The sequence below is a fragment of the Emydura macquarii genome, unplaced genomic scaffold (assembly GCF_026122565.2).
Source record: "Emydura macquarii macquarii isolate MOO-44397 ecotype Brisbane River unplaced genomic scaffold, CSIRO-AGI_Emac_v2 contig_3220, whole genome shotgun sequence".
NCBI classification, from domain to species: Eukaryota; Metazoa; Chordata; order Testudines; family Chelidae; genus Emydura; species Emydura macquarii.
In genome coordinates, this window is record NW_027133357.1 from 10599419 (window position 1) to 10619787 (window position 20369).

General features: G+C 43.6%; 1 protein-coding gene across 5 annotated transcripts in view; it reads left to right on the forward strand.

The window, feature by feature from the left end:
* The window catches only part of SRGAP2 (SLIT-ROBO Rho GTPase activating protein 2), a 166804-nt gene extending 152121 nt beyond the window's left edge, over nucleotides 1-14683 (forward strand). For 4 of the 5 annotated variants that reach the window (XM_067531801.1, XM_067531797.1, XM_067531799.1 and 1 more), the window contains exons 19-22: nucleotides 1769-1949; nucleotides 2420-2566; nucleotides 5150-5477; nucleotides 8739-11066. In XM_067531801.1, coding sequence (XP_067387902.1) covers nucleotides 1769-1949; nucleotides 2420-2566; nucleotides 5150-5477; nucleotides 8739-9122 — 1040 coding nt within the window. In that variant the 3' untranslated portion in view covers nucleotides 9123-11066. Of the gene's footprint in view, nucleotides 1-1768; nucleotides 1950-2419; nucleotides 2567-5149; nucleotides 5478-8738; nucleotides 11067-14158 lie in introns of those variants that run through there. The other variant, XM_067531798.1, reaches the window with a different exon arrangement.
* The last annotated feature ends 5686 nt before the right edge of the window (nucleotides 14684-20369 follow it).

The window sequence follows — 20369 nt, forward strand, 5'->3', positions numbered from 1 at the left end:
GCTTTCTAAGAATAATGTCCAGGCCACTGCTGATCCTGCTCAGGGAAGCCCTCGTTGGCCTAATTCTTGCGCACATTTTCCCTAAGGAATAACTTTGAGGGCTTGCTTCCTGATGTTTGCTCATGGTCATTTTTGGCTGGCCATTGCACTGCCGAGGGCAGCCCAGGAGAAGCCTTCCCTAATCCTGACCGCAGGGTAAAGACCAAATAACAGCACATCTCTCCTTGGCTTGCACCAGGAGCAGGATCTGTCACACCGGAAGGGTCAGGAAAAGGACTATGTGATCCCTGAAGTCTGCTGCTTTATAAAGAAGGCAAAACTGCCATCAAGAGGCAGCTGGCACCAAGCTTCTTGAAAGATTCTTGCAAACTGTAGATCATTAGGGAATAGGCAGCCAAGCTCAGCCCATTACCTGTTCCAGTCTAGAGTTTTAATTTGTATCCCAGCTGCAAACGAGAATTAGACAAGGGCAGAACTGTACATTTTAAAACGATCCAGGCAGTTTGAGATGGCTCAATCTGACTGTCTAGACACCTATCCTGTCCTTCCCTCTGTAGTATCCAAGTGGCACAGGTTGGTATCTGGTCACGCGGTGTTATGAGACTGTCTGTTTTAGATTGTAAGTTCCCTAAGCAGGAGCTGTCTTGTTCCGTGTATCGTACAGCTCCAGGTGCTCTTAGGTTGTGCTTGATCAACGATGTGAGCATTGAAGCCAGTGGTGTGTGGCACTCTGGAGCGGAGCGCCTTATCATGAGCTCATCATAACGTGCAACCATGAAGGCATTTAATATTTTTATTAGCTTCCATGGCCGGCCAGTTGTTGCTCTGAACACATCAGCCTCCCAGGACCTGTAGTCTTCCAGGCCACAAAAGCCCCACCAGGCAGCAGAAATATTCTCCTGAATAGAGGCCTTACTTCTGAAGCAGCTTGAATCCAGAGGTCTTTCCCTCCTTAAATGCTAATGAAAACTCCTGCTTGCCAGCACAGGAGGTTTTAGTTAGCTATCTGAGGAAATTTACTCTAGATTGCTTTTGTCCGAGAGCTTGTTGTTTTTGGTGATCTTACATTTGAGTTGTGGGTTTTTATTTTCCATTCATGCTTTTCTTCTCTGCTGCAGGGAGAGATTTTAGGGCAGAAAATGTGGATGTGTATAAGTTAGAGATCAGCTCAATCCAAGAACCGCTGACCCGTAGGCCTTGTCCACACTAGCAGTGGTATGTATGGTACATGTAGCTACATGCCACAGCGAAAAGGAGGCTGGGTCCTCACTGCAATGTGTAGCTGCATTCAGCAGGGGAAGGGGAAGGCAGCGGGGACAGTACACTGATCTAGATAGCAGTGTAGATGGGGGAGGCACTTCTTGAGCATGCAGAGAGTCATGTTGGGTACATACAAGAAGGCTCTGGTACGTCTGCTCTACTACCCTAAGGAGTGTCTCTGTCTACACTGCTATTGATACCTGTGCTAGGGAGGCGTGCGGTGGCTGTAGTCTACACACGACCGTAAACGTAGATGTAGTCTTAGCTATAAAGGTCAAAATCGGAATGCTTGGACCACCCCTCCCCCCTCTTCATTGTTGTGCGGTGATGCTTTATTCCAGATGGTATGGTTACGTCCCGTATTTGTTGCTCTGTAGCTGATGTCCAACACTGAAAGATTTAAGGGAAGGGTTTAAACTCATGAATTCTTCTCCAACGCTGTGTTCATTAAATAGTTTTTTTTTTTTTTTTTTTTTTCCCCCCCCCCCCCCCCCTTTCTCTCTTCTAGAGTGTGAGCCGATCGAAGCAATAGCAAAGTTCGACTACACTGGCCGAACTGCACGAGAGCTGTCCTTTAAAAAAGGGGCATCTCTCCTCCTGTATCATCGGGCCTCAGATGATTGGTGGGAGGGTCGGCACAATGGCATCGACGGCCTTATCCCTCATCAGTACATTGTTGTTCAAGACACGTACGTTACCTCTACAGCAATCCAGGGGTGGGTTGCTGAATGCTTGGAAGATTTGAGCACAGTTAAATCTTTTTCTTGTGCAAGAAGAATTTTTCAAATTCTGGTGTCTCTGTTATGGTGCCCAGGCCTGCATTGTATTGGGGTTACTTCGTCCTGATCCTACAAGCTGCTGCTCCATTAAAGTCACTGGGGCACAATGCCTGTTGTGCATATAGGTTGGGTGGCTTTGTCATCTAGAAGCAATATGTGGGTGCTGACGTGAGTGCCTGCCTGAGGAATCCCAAAGCACAGCGGGGCTCTCAAAGACAGGCACAAAAATTGGATTTGCTAATTTGGAGCAAAACTTGTCCCTCACAATGTAGTGGTGATAAAAAGGCGGGGGAGTGGGTGCAATAGAACCCTCTGAAAACTAAAGTTGTGGTTTTTTTTGTTTGTGGTTTCCTCCCCCCCCCCCACCTCCTCCTCCTTAGTGAGGATGGTTCCTCTGAAAGATCCAGCCCCAAGTCGGAAATAGAAACCAATTCTGAGCCACCAGAAGAAAAAGTTACAGCTAGAGCTGGTGCCAATTGTCCGAGTGGGGGTCACGTTGCTGATATTTATCTTGCAAACATCAACAAGTAAGAGCAGTCTTGTGTTTTTCTACTTAGTACAGAGATCTTGGTGCTGAGCATTGTGGGCCATTTCTCTCTTGTAAGAGAGGTGTAGGAATGAGTTCTACCATTTCCTCTGTTTCCTCCTCCCTGTACTTGTCTGCACCCCACCACTGCCTCTCTAACTCCCTCTTTCTCCAGCCTGGCCCACTGTCACCTATTCCCCCACTTCAGTTCCACATCATCCCCTGTCCTAAGCAGATGAAAATGTGAAATCCCCTAGTGCATCCACTAACCTTTAAACATACTGTGTGTGTATGTAGCAGAGCCTCTTGCACTGTTGTTGTTTATGTTTCTACTAGATCATGAAGGTAATGGAAAGCAATATACTGAGGAGAACGGTAGGCAAGCAGAGGATAGACAGCGGATGCATGGAAGAAATTAGGGGGAGGATAAATGATAAGCAAGCTAGAGAGCACACATGAGGAGAGGCAGGATGTGTGATGATGATGGGAGAAGAATGACAAGCAAAGAAAGCATAAGAGGGAAAGGGCATGAAAGACAGAGGATACGATAGAAAAACTGTCGAAGCTTGAAGAGAAAAAAGGATTAGAGCGCCAAGACCTGGGAACCCGTGCCTTGGAATAGAAGGAATGGTGAAGAATTATGGGCACATCCAATCAGTGTAAACGGGGAAAGGAGTTGAGAAGTAAAGTGTTACATTACAAAGGCTCCTGACAGGATCTGTTCTCCATTGTGTGAGGCACTGTACAAGAGGATGGTCCCACCCTGCCCAGAAGAGCTTACAGTCATCACATGACTTTTTTTTAAATAACCCCCTTTCTCCCATTCTGACCCCATTGTTTGTTCTTATCATTTGGTGCCTCTTGTTTAAATTTTAGAGGATTTGCTCTTTAGGACAGGGATTGTATCTTCTTTGAAAAACATATTTTGTAAAATACTTAGCACAGTTTTGGTTGCTAAAAAGCAATAATGAAGGATACATCCTCTGTCCAACTTCCTCAATGCATTCCAAAAGATCTCTCATTTATCTAGCACTTCTCACGCAAAGCAGGTTACTAACTGTGTACGTGCAGTGCTACTGAAATGACTAATCTTCTCACTTCCTATTTTATCTGTTAAATGAAAAATTGTTATAGTAGCCTGAGGCCAAGTTGATGAAAATCTGAAAAATGAAACTGGAAGGAGACTAAATGCATCACTTTTTTTGTATTTATTTTTTGAGGTCGAGTTCTCCCCCAAATCTTTCAGATTCTTCCATTATTATAAAATAGCATATTGTGTTGCTGAAATGTCTTTCTTCAATAGATCTCAGTGCCCTAAAGCTATTTGTACTGATAATTCTAATGTCCTAGAACGGAATGAAAATAATCAACCTTTAATTAGCCTAACATGGACTCTAGGGCCAAGATAGAAAATAATAATTTTAAGCTTGCCACTGTTCGTATTAAATAATGGGTGAGATCCTCAACTGATGTCAGTTAGTGTAACTCAGTTGATATGAATGAAGCTATATCACTGTGCACTAACTTAGGATCTGGCGTTTTTATGTTTTATGAGCCATTGAAGTACAAAGCTGTACCAGTTATGAAAGGAGTTGTATAATGAGCACATGCGTTTTGGAGGCTCACCATCTGTTACGGTCACTGCACCAAAGGGCAGAGCTCCTCAGTTATGTTGGTAGAGGGTTTGGTTATGCTTAGCCCGTGTTTTCCTTATACCAGAGAAGGTGTGATACTTAGCCACAGGAGCATAATATTCATGATGTCATAGTTCTTTATAAATGCATACTCTGAGCCGAGCACTGACAGATTTGGACAAAATAGATCAGATGGTCTCACGGAAGGAAATGTGCCACCCTCTCAATCGTTTTTCTGATGCCAAAATCCAGCTGGAACGAAAACGTCCTACAGTTACTCGCGCAGGGCCTGTGCTATATATAAATTAATCCTCTTCAATGGATGCAAAGATTCCTGCCTATTGCATGACACATTCCTGCTTCAATGACCGTACATCATTTGCTTGGAGTCGTGCTTTCAGACTGATGCTACTGGGTGGAGATAGTTGTTTTGTTTTTACCGTTAACCTATTTCACAACACCCTATAACACTATATCATTAAGCCATCGTGGTCTTGTTCAGTATAGAGAAGATACATTTACTATAAACAAGAAATGACTGGTATTAACCCATAGGACACTAGCCATACCTGAAGCACTGTAGATAATACCTTCCTGCCTCTCGCTCAGTTAGATTAGACTTTCTACCCTGCCCCTCAGCCAAAAATAGTAGCTCTGCTGTTCTCATGTGATAGAAACTGCCAGCCAAACTAGCTGATGACACAGAATTATTTTTGTTAAAAGTACAAAATCTTTGTTTCATAACCATGTTAAATATATTTTCCATTCAGTCTTTGGGTTTTATTATAAGTGGTACGATAGTGATTTGTGTGAGTGATAGTGAATACCTGGCCATCTTTAGATGTCTTTCCATTGTCTGCTGTGTTGTATCAAGGGACTTCTTCTGTATTGAGATATGGCCAATCCCCAACACCCTCTTATATTGACTTGTTTTGCGTCTGTGTTTGAAGGCAAAGAAAGAGACCAGAGTCAGGCAGCATCAGAAGAGCATTCCGTCAAAGCGACAGCCACGGACTGGCTAGTTCACTGGTAGAACCAGTCTCCCCAGGAGCCGCAGCTAGTTCTAGACCCTCATCTCAGCCCATTATGAGCCAAAGTCTCCCCAAGGAGGTACCAGATAAATGCTCTATCAGCGGCCACAGCAGCCTCCATTCTATCAGCCGGCACTCATCTCTGAAGAACAGGATAGACAGCCCACAGATCCGTAAAACTGTGAATGCAGGCAGGTCAAAGAGTTTCAATAACCATCGGCCCATGGATCCCGAGGTCATTGCGCAGGTAAAGGGGATTGGTTGGCATAAAGAGTTGAGTGAAGTTTCCGTTGTGTATTTGTAAAGGAAGAGTTTCATGATTTTAAACCTTACCAAACTCATCCTGAGTAAACCACTCCTTAGTGCGGTGGTTCTGTCCTTCAGGCCTGGGGAGAGGATTTGCATTCCAACCCTATGCACATGTAAGCATTTTCTGGGTTCATAAGTGGATGCTGAATTACCCGTGCTTGTCACTCACTCCTCTGCATAAGCAATGTGGGTATCCACCCGCCTAGTTATTTCCCTAAATTTCTCATAGCAGTTACTGCACAACAGATGCACTTGGCTGCATGGGCAATACAAAGAAGTGAGGAGGTCGCAGATGTACACAATTCAAAGTTTGGCTGTCTGTGTTTTTGACCCATCTTCTGTTTGAGTTGTGGCTTTTCTTACTGTCTATGCAGCTGAGACACATGTTGCAGGATATTGATTGGTATATTTATTTATAATTGGTGAGGCAAGGAAGCAAGAGTTTGTGATAATGCCTAGCTCTTTGGCTTCTTGTTACAATAAAAGGTTCAAATTCAAATTCTGGCTTAGTTTTACAACTTGCATCCTTTGCATTGTCTTAATGAAATATTACCTCCCAGCTACAGGGCTAGACTCTGATCCTGTAGCCTTACATCAGGTAAGTCAGTGAGACTCCTCCTATGAGTTAAGATAAATGGATGAGTCCCTTACTACATAGAAACTCCGCCACATTTATTATTTGTATTCCACAGTTTCAAAGGTTCAGGTGTCCATCACAGAAAGTTATACTCTGATTCCAAAACTGTCAGCAAAATATTAAATAATCCAAACTCCAGGGCATGAGAAAAGCAGGGTATTTAGTGTCAATTTTAAAACCTTTCACCAGTTGAGCAAGCTTGTTGGACTGTGGTTAGGTGTTAGAGGCATATGCAATAGTGTAATCAAAATAAGAGCAGACGGCCCCCTTCTGTTTTCATAGCGCTGCATCCTGGTATTTATAGGTTTCAGTGTGTGGTCAGAAGCCCACCTTCAAATAAAATAGTCTTGAAGTTTTGATTTCTTTAGATAGGTGTTTGAGGAATGTGGCAGGGTGTCTCACCAATGTGTACACAGCTGTTCCTTAACCATGGAGGGATGGTGTTCTGCATTTTAGACAAGCCAACATACAGTCTGCATGACCAGGAAAGGGAAAACTCCCCAGTTCTCTCTCTTTCTGCTCAACAGAGGGAAAGGGGGCTTTATTGGTTCATCTTTAAAACCCTCACTGTTTTGTATCTCCCTTCCACTTAGCTTTAAACACACACAGTTTTCTCACAAAATCCTCATCTCTATTCACAAAATCTCTCCATCTCTCGCTTCTTTGAGACCATGGGCCATTACAGTAATGACCTATGTCAACAGAAAAATCAACCAGAAACGAACAATGAAGTCTCAGCTTGCACTGCCTCAGCTTGCACAAAGCAAATCTAAAACACCCAGGTGCTTGAAGTAAAACCTAGATTGCAAGGCATGAGAGCTACTGATGCAGATAAATGGGTAGGTATTACAGGCTGTAGCTGACTTCCTCCTAATCACTGGAGGGGTCTCCCCTTGCCCCCCATTCCCTACTGTTGATGGGTCTACACACACACACGTTTGCCCTTGCCAGCTGTTTAGTGTGTGTGATGGATCTATCTAAAGCTAAGGAACTCTTGGCTCTCCGATTACCAAGTCAGCTCTGAGATATGCAAGAAGGCCAATTTCTAGTGTCTTCCTGAATAAAAAGTAACATGATTTCAAAAGCACCCCAAAAGGAGTGGATAGGTGAAACGAATAAAACACCTTTTTACATGCAAACCAGTGGTATTTTATACTTGATATTCAGTTATTGTAATATAAACATGGGCCTTTTGCCCAGAATCTAAGTGAATATCTGTTACATCCTCTCTTCTGGGGAGCTATATTTTGTCCTTGTAGTATCTTTAGCCCGCTCTGTTCAATGAGACGGTAATGTACAGGTCTCGTTCCCTGGAGGTTTTTTTTTTCTTGTGAGGTTTGGTTGACACAGATCAATCTTCGATTTTTAATTAAACTCACTTAGATTTTTTCTCTTCAGTCTCTTCTTGTCAGAATATAAAGTCCAATAATTCATTAGTCTCTAGCAGAAACAAAAGTTTTTTAAAAACTGGCTGCATTAAGTTAGAGCTCCCTTTCATGCCATGTCCTGTCTCAGTTCAGACACTGATAATCATCTTACAATTTTTTTATATATCTTTCATAGTTGTGTAAGGGTTTCTTAAAATCTGTTTGGTCTTGGGATATGGTTGGAGGTGTCAAGCTACTGGCTGTGGCTTCCTCCACCACTCCTTGACTGATTTACCTCCCCCTGTACCTAAAAAACCTTCCAAAAATGTTGTAGCCAAACTGAGTCATGGAAAAGCTAAACCATTCCACTTTCCCACGAATTCTGTTCATGGACTCATTGGACTCCAACCCATAGCTGAGGTCTTAGCAAAATTGCAGGTCTCAATGTAGCTGAGACCAAAACCCACTCACTTAACACCTACTTACTACTGGCCTTACGAAGGTCTTTATACTTCCTGGCTAATACCTACAGTACTATAAGCTGGAAGGAAAACGCTGACAACTTGTATTTGACATATGTCTCCAATATATTTTATGGATTTTAAAAGCTCAATATGATTTGCCATGGCATTGCAATATCTTCACGGGGGATGACAACCCCTGAATATGTGCAGATCCAATGAGATGGAGAGGTAATACATTGTACTCCAGCATTCTAGGATGCTATCACCCATATAAGGTGTAGGAAGCAGTGAACAGCATGATTTCGTCCTTTCGAGGAGTTACTCTATACTGTGCCGTTAGCGACAAGAATAGATATTTATCTATTGAAACTACAGGTTTTTCTCTCTAATTCAGCACAGGAGGGATTTTATTTGTGTCTTTGTTGTCCTGGTGAAAACACAGGAGAATTCAGGAATAATCAAGTGCAAAACTAGCTTTAAAATTTTTTTCTTGATGAGTTTGTTTCCTACTGATGGATAATGTTCTATTACTAATTGATTTGGATATGTGCAGCTAGATACACAGTCAGTACTCGCAGCATGTATAGTCTAACTCTGGTTTTGCTTTATGGTAATTAAGGTCATCTTAACCCTTAGCTGCTGATGATTTGCTGATCCCTTGCGCCGAATGATGTGCTTGTTTACGTGTGTCTAGCCCCTGCGATCGTTTCAATCTTCTTTAATTTTTGCAGGACATTGAAGCTACTATGAACACTGCTCTGAATGAACTGCGGGAGTTGGAAAGGCAAAGCAGCGTAAAGCACACACCAGATGTTGTCCTCGACACGCTGGAGCCTTTGAAAACCTCCCCAGTTGTGGCACCCACCTCAGAACCTTCGAGCCCTCTGCATACTCAGATTCTCAAGGACTCTGAACCAGCTTTCCAGCGGAGTGCCAGCACTGCTGGTGACATCCCATGCGCCTTCAGGCCAGTGAAGTCAGTCAAAATGGCTGCCCAGGTTAAACCTCCAGCAACTAGGCCAAAGCCTGCAGTTTTCCCCAAAACAAATGCCACAAGCCCCGGTGTTGCTGCTTCAGCATCTCAACAGCCTACTGACAAGTCCTGTACTGTCTGATGAACTAGAAGCCCCACTGTGGATATAATTTTGTTGTTTCAGGTGAGGGGGTTATATTAGAGACACATGAAAATTCCTATTTAACTAGTTTTGGGCTTCTGCTGAAAGTTAGTTTGTAAGATGTCCCTGCCAGGAGCACGCCCTGGGAGTGAAGATATGGATAGCGAAGCCTCTTCTCTCATACCCCGCTTATGAGATATAGACTGAAAATCAAACATCAGGTCACTGTGAAACTGGGAAGGACAAAGCAAAGGACTGATGAATTGGTTCTCAGTTTATAGTTGATGCCTTGTTCAAGTGTTTGGCCGCTGAGAGAAGTACTCAGTGATGCCACGTTTTAGATAATGGTGTCGTGACTTATATATTCTGTGCTTCAGTTGCCACAGGGAAACAATACAATAGGTTTTAGTCGACTGCATGTTTTGGTACCACTGGTTATGTGGAGCTTGGACATGCCTGTTCCTTGTGCATTATTACATTGCCTGCTGGTGCCACTGCTATTAAGGGTCTGTCTCAATTTCCATTACATTCGCTCTTTTTCACAGTCTTAATCCGTAGCCATGTCAAGCTCTCCCTTTCGCTGAAATTTATCACGAGAAATACTCAACTCTGGAACATGATACATGTTGTGTGTTGGTGCAGATTTAAATAAAACAAATCTATTTCTGAGTTTTAGAAGGGGAAAAAAACATGAGCTGCTGATTATGGCACTCTGCAATTGTTTTGTTTTGGTGCTCCCAGATTTAAAAGCAGCTTTGTTCTTTTTAAATGAAACGTTCAGAATGTTAGACTAGAACATGGTGTGTGCTCTTCAGTAGGGGACTTGGGAGGTGGAATGTAAAAACGAGCTACCTTCTGAAAACCAGCTACTGTGCTCTCACAGGAATGGCATTTCCTAAAGGGATCATAAGTTGAGATGGGCTCGAACTGAAACTGAATGTCCCTAGAGCTTGGTTCTGAAAGTCTTTGCAGCTTGGCCTTGTTTTTGATTTGTAAAGTCTCTGTTCTATGGCTATGACGGCTATGAACTATTGTGTAAGCAGAGTGGTGGGAACATGCTCCATCGGACATTGGCAGTAGCGTGTCCAGCTCCTAAATGGATTAAATATGTATTTCTGTGATAGACGATGTCTCCAAAGGACGCTGCTGACAGTTTAATGACGACTTAGTATGTATGTATGTGACAGACTGTAACTGCTTCAGCTACGAGCAGGCTATATGAACTCTTCTGTACTTCCATGGGAAAATATTTTCCAGACTGCTGCCATTTATTTAATATTAAAAACAGGCAAAAAGAAACGTGCACACTGTGTTAAGGTAATGAGTCTCAAAGCCCCATCAGACCATGGGATCTCTCAGCTGACTTTCCATCCTTACCTTAACCGTCATGCCCAAGTATTGCTGGAGTCTAATAGTCTCATCGTACTTACTCAAGCAAGAACAACATAAGGAAGGTCATTCTCCCCACCCTAGTTGAGTTTCTTCTGATTTATGTGGGTTCGAGTCACACCTTAACTTGATGGTTTAATGCAGATTGTAATTTTTAACTAGCATTTTAATAAAAACAAGATATGTTGCATCTCTAAGAACAAGTTGGCCTTAAACATCCACTTCCAATTCCTTTTAAAGGAGGTTACTTGGATAGACACTGGTTTTTTTATCTCTTAGAGAGAGATTTTTTTTGTATTAATGTTCATGTAAAAAGGACTAATTTCCTCTGTGCCCTAAATTATGGAGACATGACACGTTCATGGACTATAGGAGGAAAAAATCCCGAAAAGGATTTGTTGGGACCATTTTGATTTGTTTGTTGCCTTAATTTACGTTTAGCGGCCCTTACCTTTTGGAAACACTGCACTGGGTGTGTTACTTCTGTCAGATCTTAACTTGATCCAGATCAAAAGGAATGAAACCCGACTGTGTGACCAGCTCGCTTACTCTCAGGTTCACATGGACGGACTCCTAATGCCAAGGAATCGCAATCTCTTTTTGGAAACTCATAATAATTTTAAAAAGCAGCTAGTGATTTAGTTTTCACTCTGGCAAGGCTCTGTGGCCAATATTTAACTTTGGGGGGATCATGCCTGGCCAAATGGAATGCATGTCACTACACAGGAAATGAACAGAACAGGAACTCTTCATGAATTCACTTGGACTCATTGTTAGCAATGCTTTATTTTTGTTTTATTCTTTGCATTCATGTTACCAAGGCATAATGTCCAGCCATACAAGGCACCTTAGGACAAGATGTCATGTCTTCAAGGCTCACAATATAAATGGAAATGAGATTTAAAAAAAAAAAAAAAAACCCTTGACATTACTGTAACAGCCACTGTCTGTGTATGGAATTACTATGCCTATCTCTAGTGACCACAACACTGGGAAGATCCTACTGACAAAGTGGAATAAGAACTTACAAGGATAAACAATATCCTGTGCAAATCAACTGGAATTTCAGTGTGCACTCTGACTTACACTGAAAACATACACCTAGCAACATGGCAGTCCGAAGGGCGTCTTTTCTCTTCTGTGTTGTATGGGCCTATCTAACCAGCAGGAAACACATAGTAAAACCACTTGTGGCTTAGGATAGTTTGCCACAAAGAGAGATCATTTGTTGAGGGAGGGAAAAACTGGAAGACTGAACATGTCCACTGGGTATCCTACTGAAGAGATCAACATGGCATGGACAAACAGGACACTGTGTGTTGGGTGGGGAGGTGTATATGTTACTTCATATTCAGAAGAAATATTAGCTCTTCTGGAGAGATGCACTTACGTGATGTAGGTAACGTGTGTGTCAGATTAACAGTATAGCCCTTTAAAGAAAAGGAGTGTTGGTAACTGGAATAATGTATGTCTGCTTGGTAATACTCTGTAAAAAAAAAAAAAAAAAAAATAAGACCTGTCACTTATCAAATGATGGATTAGAGTAATCCATAGCGAAACTTTTAAAATAAAATAAAATTTTAGATGAGTCAATATTTCTGCAGCACTAACCTTGTATGTTTCACATCCCTAGTTGGGAGTTAGGCAACATGCTTTAATGATAGCCAAATTTCCGTCTCTATGGTCATCCAAAGGCTCATAATTTATTACCTCTAAAATTATTCTGTCAATGAGACATGACTAAAAAATGTTTTGCTTTATCTGTATTGGATGCTTGATTGCAATGAAAAGCATTAGATAATTACAGTACACTGTGGCAGTGCAAGAATTCTCCTGTATATATTTTAATGCCTGTTTAAAAGGAGAGAGTCTTTGGGCTTCCTGTGAAGAATACCTCATATATTGTTTTTTAATCTGTGTTTTTGCACATTACTGTGCTGAGGTAACAGAGTTCTGACAAACTCATTCACAAAATCATAGCACTTGAAAGTTCAGGCAGGAAATTCTATCCATTTAAGCCTCTCCATCTTGTTCTATTTTAGTATTGGGTAAGTTTATCACTAAGGCCTGGTCTACACTACAGACTTTTTTGGTTGGCCAAAGTCAGTTTTTTGAGCCAAAACAGTCTGCAATTCTCACCCCCATCTACCCCCCTGCGCTGATTTTGCAACAAAATAAAACCACCTACATGAGAAGAAAGCATTTTGCACCAAACTTTTAGCAACAAAGTATAAGTGTAGACACTGTCATAGTAAATGGTCTCCAGGAAGTGTCCCACAATGCCAATCCCTACCGCACTGGCCTTCAGTTTGAACTCTGCTGCCCTGTAGCTATCCGCCCCTCCCCCTTAATGTCCCAGATTTTTGAAATTCCACTTCCTGCTTGGTCGGTGTGCATCTTCCCAGCTGACCATCCTGGCTCCACACACCAAATGCTCTCCCGCTTGGAGCTCAGCGGAGCTTCTGAATCAGATTGGCTTTTGGGGAGAGGAAGCTGTGTAGTCCCAGCTCTGCTCCAGCCGAAGGAACTTCGATACATACGGTCATATTTCTCGTTTAATGGCAGAGAAGGGCTATGAATGGGACATGGTTGCAGTGCTGTGCAAAAATCAAGCAGCTTCAGCAGGGGTATCAAAAGACGAGGGAGTTAAACCGTCACTTTGGTGCAGAGGCAAAACGCGGTCACTTCTATGAGGAGCTGGAAGCCATCCTCAGCAGACACCCCCACCTCCTCTGCCAAGAGACCTGTGGATACTTCTGCTGGCCCAGAGGCAGTGGACACCGGATTCAACCTCAGTGAAGAAGTTGTGGATGAGGAGAAAGGAACCGTGTCTTTTGGTGACATGAGGAACCAGGACATTTTCTGGACCCAGGAGAGTTCGGGCCAGTCCCAGCCCTCCCGCTCTGGCATGCAGGATGCAGAAGAGGGGAGTTCGGGTAAATGATTTTTTGTCTTTTGAGCTGATGCTGCTTGGTTACATGAGGTACAGCTATCCTTTGCTTTGTTGCATTATACCGGTAGTTGAAGGCCTAGAAATGCACAACAGTAGCTGTGTTTGCATGTGCTTCCTATTCCCCTGTTCAACTAGGCAGTGTAGTGGAAAAGTGTGTTTAATGCACGCCAAGATTTCACGGGAATCCTCCAGAGAGATCTCTAGGAATATTTCCTGGAGGTACTTGTCAATCCTCTGCCGGAGATTCCTTGGCAGAGCTGCTCTGTTTCTTCCCCCGTTCTAGGAAACTTTCCTGTGCCAATCGTCAATCATTTGTGCAGGGATCAAAGCAGCAGGCAGGTGAGCAGCATTGGGACGTGGTTTGAAGCTGCTCACACAGAGAAGATGCACCCTAGCATCCCTACTTATTCTCAGGAGTGAGATATCGCTTCTATGGCCCCTGTCTGTGGAAAATGGTGACACAATTTGAAACTTTGTCCTTACCTACCTGCTTCAATACCCCAAACAACCACCCAGAACATTTTCCCTAGCTTCAGTACCCCCTTCCCCCAGGCACAACTCACTATATGCTGGTTGATCGTTGAGCTGTCTGCTTGCCAGGGGATAGTGAGAAGCGGTGTATTTTACAGTAATGCATCAATGCTGCTGTTGCACTCAGTCATGCTTCTGTTCATTGTTTGTTGTGCTTCTACAGATGTGCCCTTGAAGAGATACCGCCTCCACACTTACCAAGTGCCTGCAGCTAAGAAAGTGACCATGAAGAAGCAAAGAGAAGCTGTTCCAAGAACTCCTCCAGCCTCCCAGAGGCAGAAAAGGGGAAAAAAGGCATGGAGAGACACTGTGTTGAAAATCAAAAAAATTGATAGGCAGTGGAGGAGGGAAAACCAGTAGTGAATGATAGCAGGTCACAAGCACATAATAAAAGCCATGAAGGAGCAAGCAGTGCTGCTAAAGTCACCATAATAACGCTGCAGCCTGAATTCATACCTGCTCGCCCTCCCTTGCAGCCACTATAGAACTGCTTTTCATGCCTTCCCCACACTCCACCCACAAATTCCTACCAAACTCCTGGCCCTCTCAGTACCCCGTTCACTCCACCCCTTCAGACAGCTTCCAGAACAAAAGCTGGACTTACACCCAGCTGTCAGAGCTCATGCTGCCCCTCACTGCTTTCTCCCCTCCAGCCCAGCTTTTTGTGTGTTGTGAATAATTACTTAATAAAGACGTACTCTGTGAAGGCAATCTGTCTCTTGCACACAGTGGTTGCACCTCACATTGATACACAGTGCAAATGGGTAGCAGTCATAGCATGGCACAGGGCTGTTTACAAATGTAGACACTTTATTGTTGCTCATTATCAAAATGGCTCCTCAAAGCTTCCCTGATTTGAATGGTCCCCCATTATGCCCCTTGAATAGCCCTGATATCTTGTGGTTAATAGTCAGCCACAAGGCGATCCACCTCTGCACTTCACCCAGGGGGGAGCCTTTTCACCGTTAGCTTCATAAATACTGTGGAGCACACAGCAGGCGGCTATAACCAGGGGAATATTTTCTTCATTGAGGTCTAATCTGCCATAAAGGCATCGCCAGCAGGCTTTTAATCTGCCAAATGCACATTCAATAATCACCTGCTCAGCCTGTTGTTGAAGTGCTCCTTGCTGCTGTCCAGCTTGCCTGTATAAGGCTTCATGAGCCGTGGCATTAGTGGGTACTCTGGGACTCCAAGGATCACTGAGCATTTCAACATCCCCTATTGGAATCTTGGTCTGGAAAGAAAGTCTATGCTTACAGTTTTCTCTACAGGCCAGTGTTCCTCAAGATGCATGCGTCATGCACCTTCCCTGATCAACCCGCCATTGATGTTGGTGAAATGCCCAAGGTGATCCACAAGCGCCTGAAGTACCATAGAATTATCCCTTTCTACTGATGTACTTGGTCTCACGATGATCCGGGGCCAAAATTGGGATATGCGTGCCATTTATCGCCCTGCCACAGTTAGGGAATCCTATCACTGCAAAGCCATCCACTATTTTGTGCACATTTCCAAGACTCCGTCCTTCGTAACACAACACGATTAATGGCCCTGCATGCTTCAGGTAACAGAGCTTCAATGGTGGATTTCCTGACTCTAAACTGATTAGCGGCTAACAGGTAGCAGTCTGGAGTTGCCAGTTTCCACACAACGATCGCCACGCACTTCACCACCAAAAGGGCAGCGCTCATTCTGTGTCCTGGCGCCACAGGGCAGAGGCGAGCACCTCACAGAGTTCCATGAAGGTGGCTTTGTGCATTTGAAAGTTCTGCAGCCTCTACTCATCATCCCAGACCTGCATAATGATGTGATCCCACCACTCAGTGCTTGTTTCCCAAGCCCAAAAGCGACGGTGCCCTATGTGCAGATGCTCCAGTGAATGCAAACAGTAATCCAGCGTTGTTTGTTTGCATGGCGCACAGCAGGTCAAGCACCTCTGGTTCCTGTTCCGATTGAGAGCTCATGATATATTGCATGACCAGCTATAACGTATTCAGAATGCTAACAGCAACAGTGCTGGTGGGCACATAGGAAACGGGGGCTGTTGAAAAATGCCACGAAATACATTCTGAAACCCATGGAATGACGGGATGGAAATCTCTGCATTATGGGACTTTGAGCCTGAACCCAAGGTGCACTGCAATCCTCTCCACCGTCCCACTGCTCCGAGCGGCACAAAGTGGCGACTTGCACAGTGGGATAGCTGCTCACAGTGCACAGCTCACTGGCAGTGACAGAGCACTCAACTGGGGACGCGCTTTGGCAGCACAATGGGTGCTGTGTGGACAAGCACAAGTGGTGTAGTTATAGTGCTTTTTGATCACTGGAGCTTGCATTGACAACACTTTCTAGCATAGACAAGGCCTTAAATACGTTCCCCACATCAGGGAGAGCTTGGCAATATTGGATAAAGGGATGGAGTTTTAGCCTTAACTCATTTGTATGTGTTGTTCAGAATTTCAACACCTAGTTGAACACGGCGTGGGCTTTGGAACGTCTGTGAGTGAGAGAGAGCTCTTTCAAGGTTTTTCAGCTGAAATAGGCTTCCCTCCAGCAAGCACTTCACAAATTCTTTATATGTATGTCTACCTGATAGACTGAGCTGGCTCTGTCTATTAATGAAACGTATTGAGGCTTTTTTTAAGGTAGATTATTTCCGCAGGAGGATATAATGCTCTAATAAAGCAGGTGGGGATGGGTAGATATCTGTTAGGCAATTTGTTCAATAGATCTCGGCAGATGCTGAGCACTCGGATCCCGATCCAGTAAACCAATAAGCATGTGCTTAACTTTAAGCATGTGAATAGTCCCTCGGAAGTTTAGAATGTGTTATTGACTTGTTGGACTGCGGTCTAGTGGATTTAGCACTTTGTAGGATTGAACCCTAATGCCATAGGGACTCGTACCAAAACACAAATAAATACCCAGTTATGAAAACTGCAAAGCTAAAATGTAAATAGAAACAGGCTGGGGGGCGTTTGGAACAGAAATTAGTTTTAACATAATGTTGGGGGAAAAAACCTCTCATAACCCTTTCTGTGAAATCCTCTGTTAGCTGGACATCCCACCAATGTAGCATTAGTTACCAGGAGACCAGACTTCACCAAAAGGAAATGATTCTTAAAATGTTAGGAGTTAAGTTCATTCTGTGCTGAATGCTTCCTACATCTGGGTGAGAGGCGGCAATAAGCACTTATTGGTGGGCTTAACTCCACTTTGGTTTCAGTTTGACAGGTCATCTTTTAAAGTATTCTCCCCCCTTTCCCCCCCACATCATCTCTACAAAACGTACAACCACCTGTATTGGGAAATGATACTTCATGCACCCTCTTGTGCCCATTGTACACAAGGGAGCCATTGTAATCAATCTGCTGTGCAATGCACAAATTACTGTGTGTGCAGTAGCTGCTTTTCAAACATTCACCTCTGCCTCTTCACCTAAAAATGCCGAAAAGGGAGATGGATGGATTTTCCCAAGCTTTGATCTAAGATTCTATTTCAGTTGATCTAGGGGGAGCCGAAACAGCAGTTTAACAACTGGAAAATTTGGATTTTCTCATGCAGTATCTCCAGTAACATGGTTAAGGTCAAATGGATTCTTGGTTTTTGTTTGGTTGGTTTCCAAAAGCAGATCAGCAAGAGGAAGAATCCTTTCTGTGCAAATACTTGATAGGCCGAGTGTCAATACTGAGCAAAGGTTCAGCAGTTTGCAATGGAAATTAGATGGACCCTTCATTTTAGCAGCATTATACTAAGTAGACTTCACCAGCCTTTCTCTAGAGGCAGAGTGCTATAATTTGCATAAACTGAGTTCCCTGGAACTGGGCTCAGCGTGTGCCAAACTGCTGGAGCAATACTTGTAAGCAACAGGTTCTTTAAGAGACCAGCTCTGATCAATGTAGCCAAAATAGGCTAATTGATGAAACTGTCACTTAAAAATTTGAAGAATAGCCGTGATATCTTGATTCTACTGTATGTAAGAAAGTTGAATTGCCAAGTCTAGCAATCCTTTTAAAAAAAAAAAAAAAAAACCCTAATCTCACAAAGGTGGGCTGGGGTTGGTAGAGTGCATTGTTCTTTTTGTTTTTATTAACAGCCGCTGTTTAATGGTTTGGGATGAAATGTTCTTGTTAAGGCAGTTTCCATTGTTTCATGTCTTCTACACCAATATATATCTGGTGTACATATTTACTTTTAAAAAACTGTGTAAAATTGTACTTTGTATATACCACTCTGTACAATATGGAGGTGCATCTTTTTTCTTTTGGTACAGCATTGTACAGTATTAGAGGCGTACATGTGTTGGAATTGGTAAAGCCGTACCAGAGGAAACCATGTGTATCCATTGTTAGCAATAGTTTTGGAGAAATAAATGTTTTGGGTATGATGGAAATGTTGAGCTACAGGCAACAATAAACGTGGGGGGAGGGGGTGAAAGAGAGGGGGACACACACACACACCCTGCTGTCCTGGCTGGCAAGAAGGTGAGTGGGTGGGGTCAGCCAGGAGCACTGTGTTCACCTTTGGAACATTTGCATTTTCTTTAAATTCAAAATCACTTTGAGGCACCTGGCAAAATGAAGTAGCTGAGGGAAGATCACAAGGCTTCAGTAGGAGTATGTCCCATCCATAGATCTCCAAATGCTTCACCAGGGTGAATGAGCAGCAGCATCCACCTTTTGCAGATGGGCAATATGGAGCACAGGCAGGTGGCATGACTTGCACCAAGTGTTAACCAGGAAAGGTTGCAGAGTCAGGAGCAGGCCAGAATGGCTGCTCCCAGGTCCGTGCTCTCTCCATTGGATCACATGGCCTCCCAGATTCAGCTGGAAACATGGCAAAGTGCAGTTTGTGGCCTTTTCTACCTCACACCCGTTATAAGATGCTCATGAGAAAAACACCTTCTTGTCCAATCCTCCCTCCATACATGTGGACTTAGCAGAGAACATTGTTCTCTGGAGTGGAGTCTGAATTACGCTTTAACACCATGTCTTAATCAGCCATTGAATCTGCTGCTAATCTAGTCCCCTGACTGCAATGTGATGGTTCCACACACAGCCTAACGGGGCAGCAATAAATCCGTGCTTGGCAGACCACCCACCATAGACATTCGTCTTCAAGTGCAGCTGTGATCCAGTTCCTGGTCCAGCCAACTGTGAAGGAATTATTTCTGAGATGGGAGTGGAAGCCTTTCTGCGTGAGGGAGGTTGCTGTCTAGAAGAGAACCGTGTCTGCGTGTTGGGAATGCTTTGGGCAGGTCTGTGGATTACGCTTACTGCCACAAGAAGCCTGCGGTGATGTTACTGTCAACGTAATCAGTCTCCAGGACCGGCAGGGTAGCAAATGCTTAGAGACGTGACGGAGGGAGGGCCTACAGTGCAAAGTTATTTCTACTGTCCGGATAAAGGTCCTTTGGAAAGCAGGCTTAGTGGCATTGTATTATTCCTGTAAGATCTCCCAAGCTACTTGTGTAGGGGCCTGTTTTTTTGATGTGTGCAGCGTGAAATAGTGGGTATTTGCATTCCCTACCAGCAGCAGTCAGTGGTGCAGTTTGTGGAGGCCTTTTTTCTGTGTGATAAGGCGAAGGAGATTAACCACCAAATGCTGGTCTCATGGATTTTAATGGAATTAAAGGATTTGGCCTTAAAATTGCTGGTGAATGTCAATGAACCGTGCCTGCTCATCTATCAAGTAGAGGCAAACATTTCATGGCAGAGTAATTTTGATCCAAAAAAGGTACAAATGACTATGCAAACAATGCGTGACCTTCAGGCTCCTGGGAAGGTGCCAGAGGCACTCCGCTTTGCAAAGTTTAAGGCAATTCTGTACGTTTTCCAAAAGGCTTTTGTGTTCTGTAGAGTGCCCCCTCCCAGTTCCTGTTCTCTGTCCTGTTACTAACTTTATGGACCTATACGCTTGCATCCTGTTCTCGCTCTTTATGTACGTGGCCCTAAGTCCAACACAGCTTCATATAAAAAGAAAAATACTAAATAGGGGGGAGGGGGTTTAAAAATCTTAGTTTCGATTTATTCCTTTTTACGTAATAGAGGGAGTGTTGCATAGAAAAATGGGACTCTTGCATAATGTCACCGTGGGCCAGATTTCCAAAAGAGCTTGGTTCCTATTTAGTCCCCAAAAATAAATGGCCAGATAGTTCAAGACAGCTGAGCTTGTTAGGTGTGCTTTGGGTGATTGGTCAGACTTTCAAAATCGCTCCGAGATGTGACACTGAGAGCTGCTGAGCACTGGAGAAAATCTGGCCCTTATTTAGCTGCCTAAATCTGCATCCAGTTATGGGTGCTGAGCACTTGAATATCCAGACCTACAAGCAGTGGTGTTATGCTTGTAGGGAATCTAAGCAAAGAAACTCC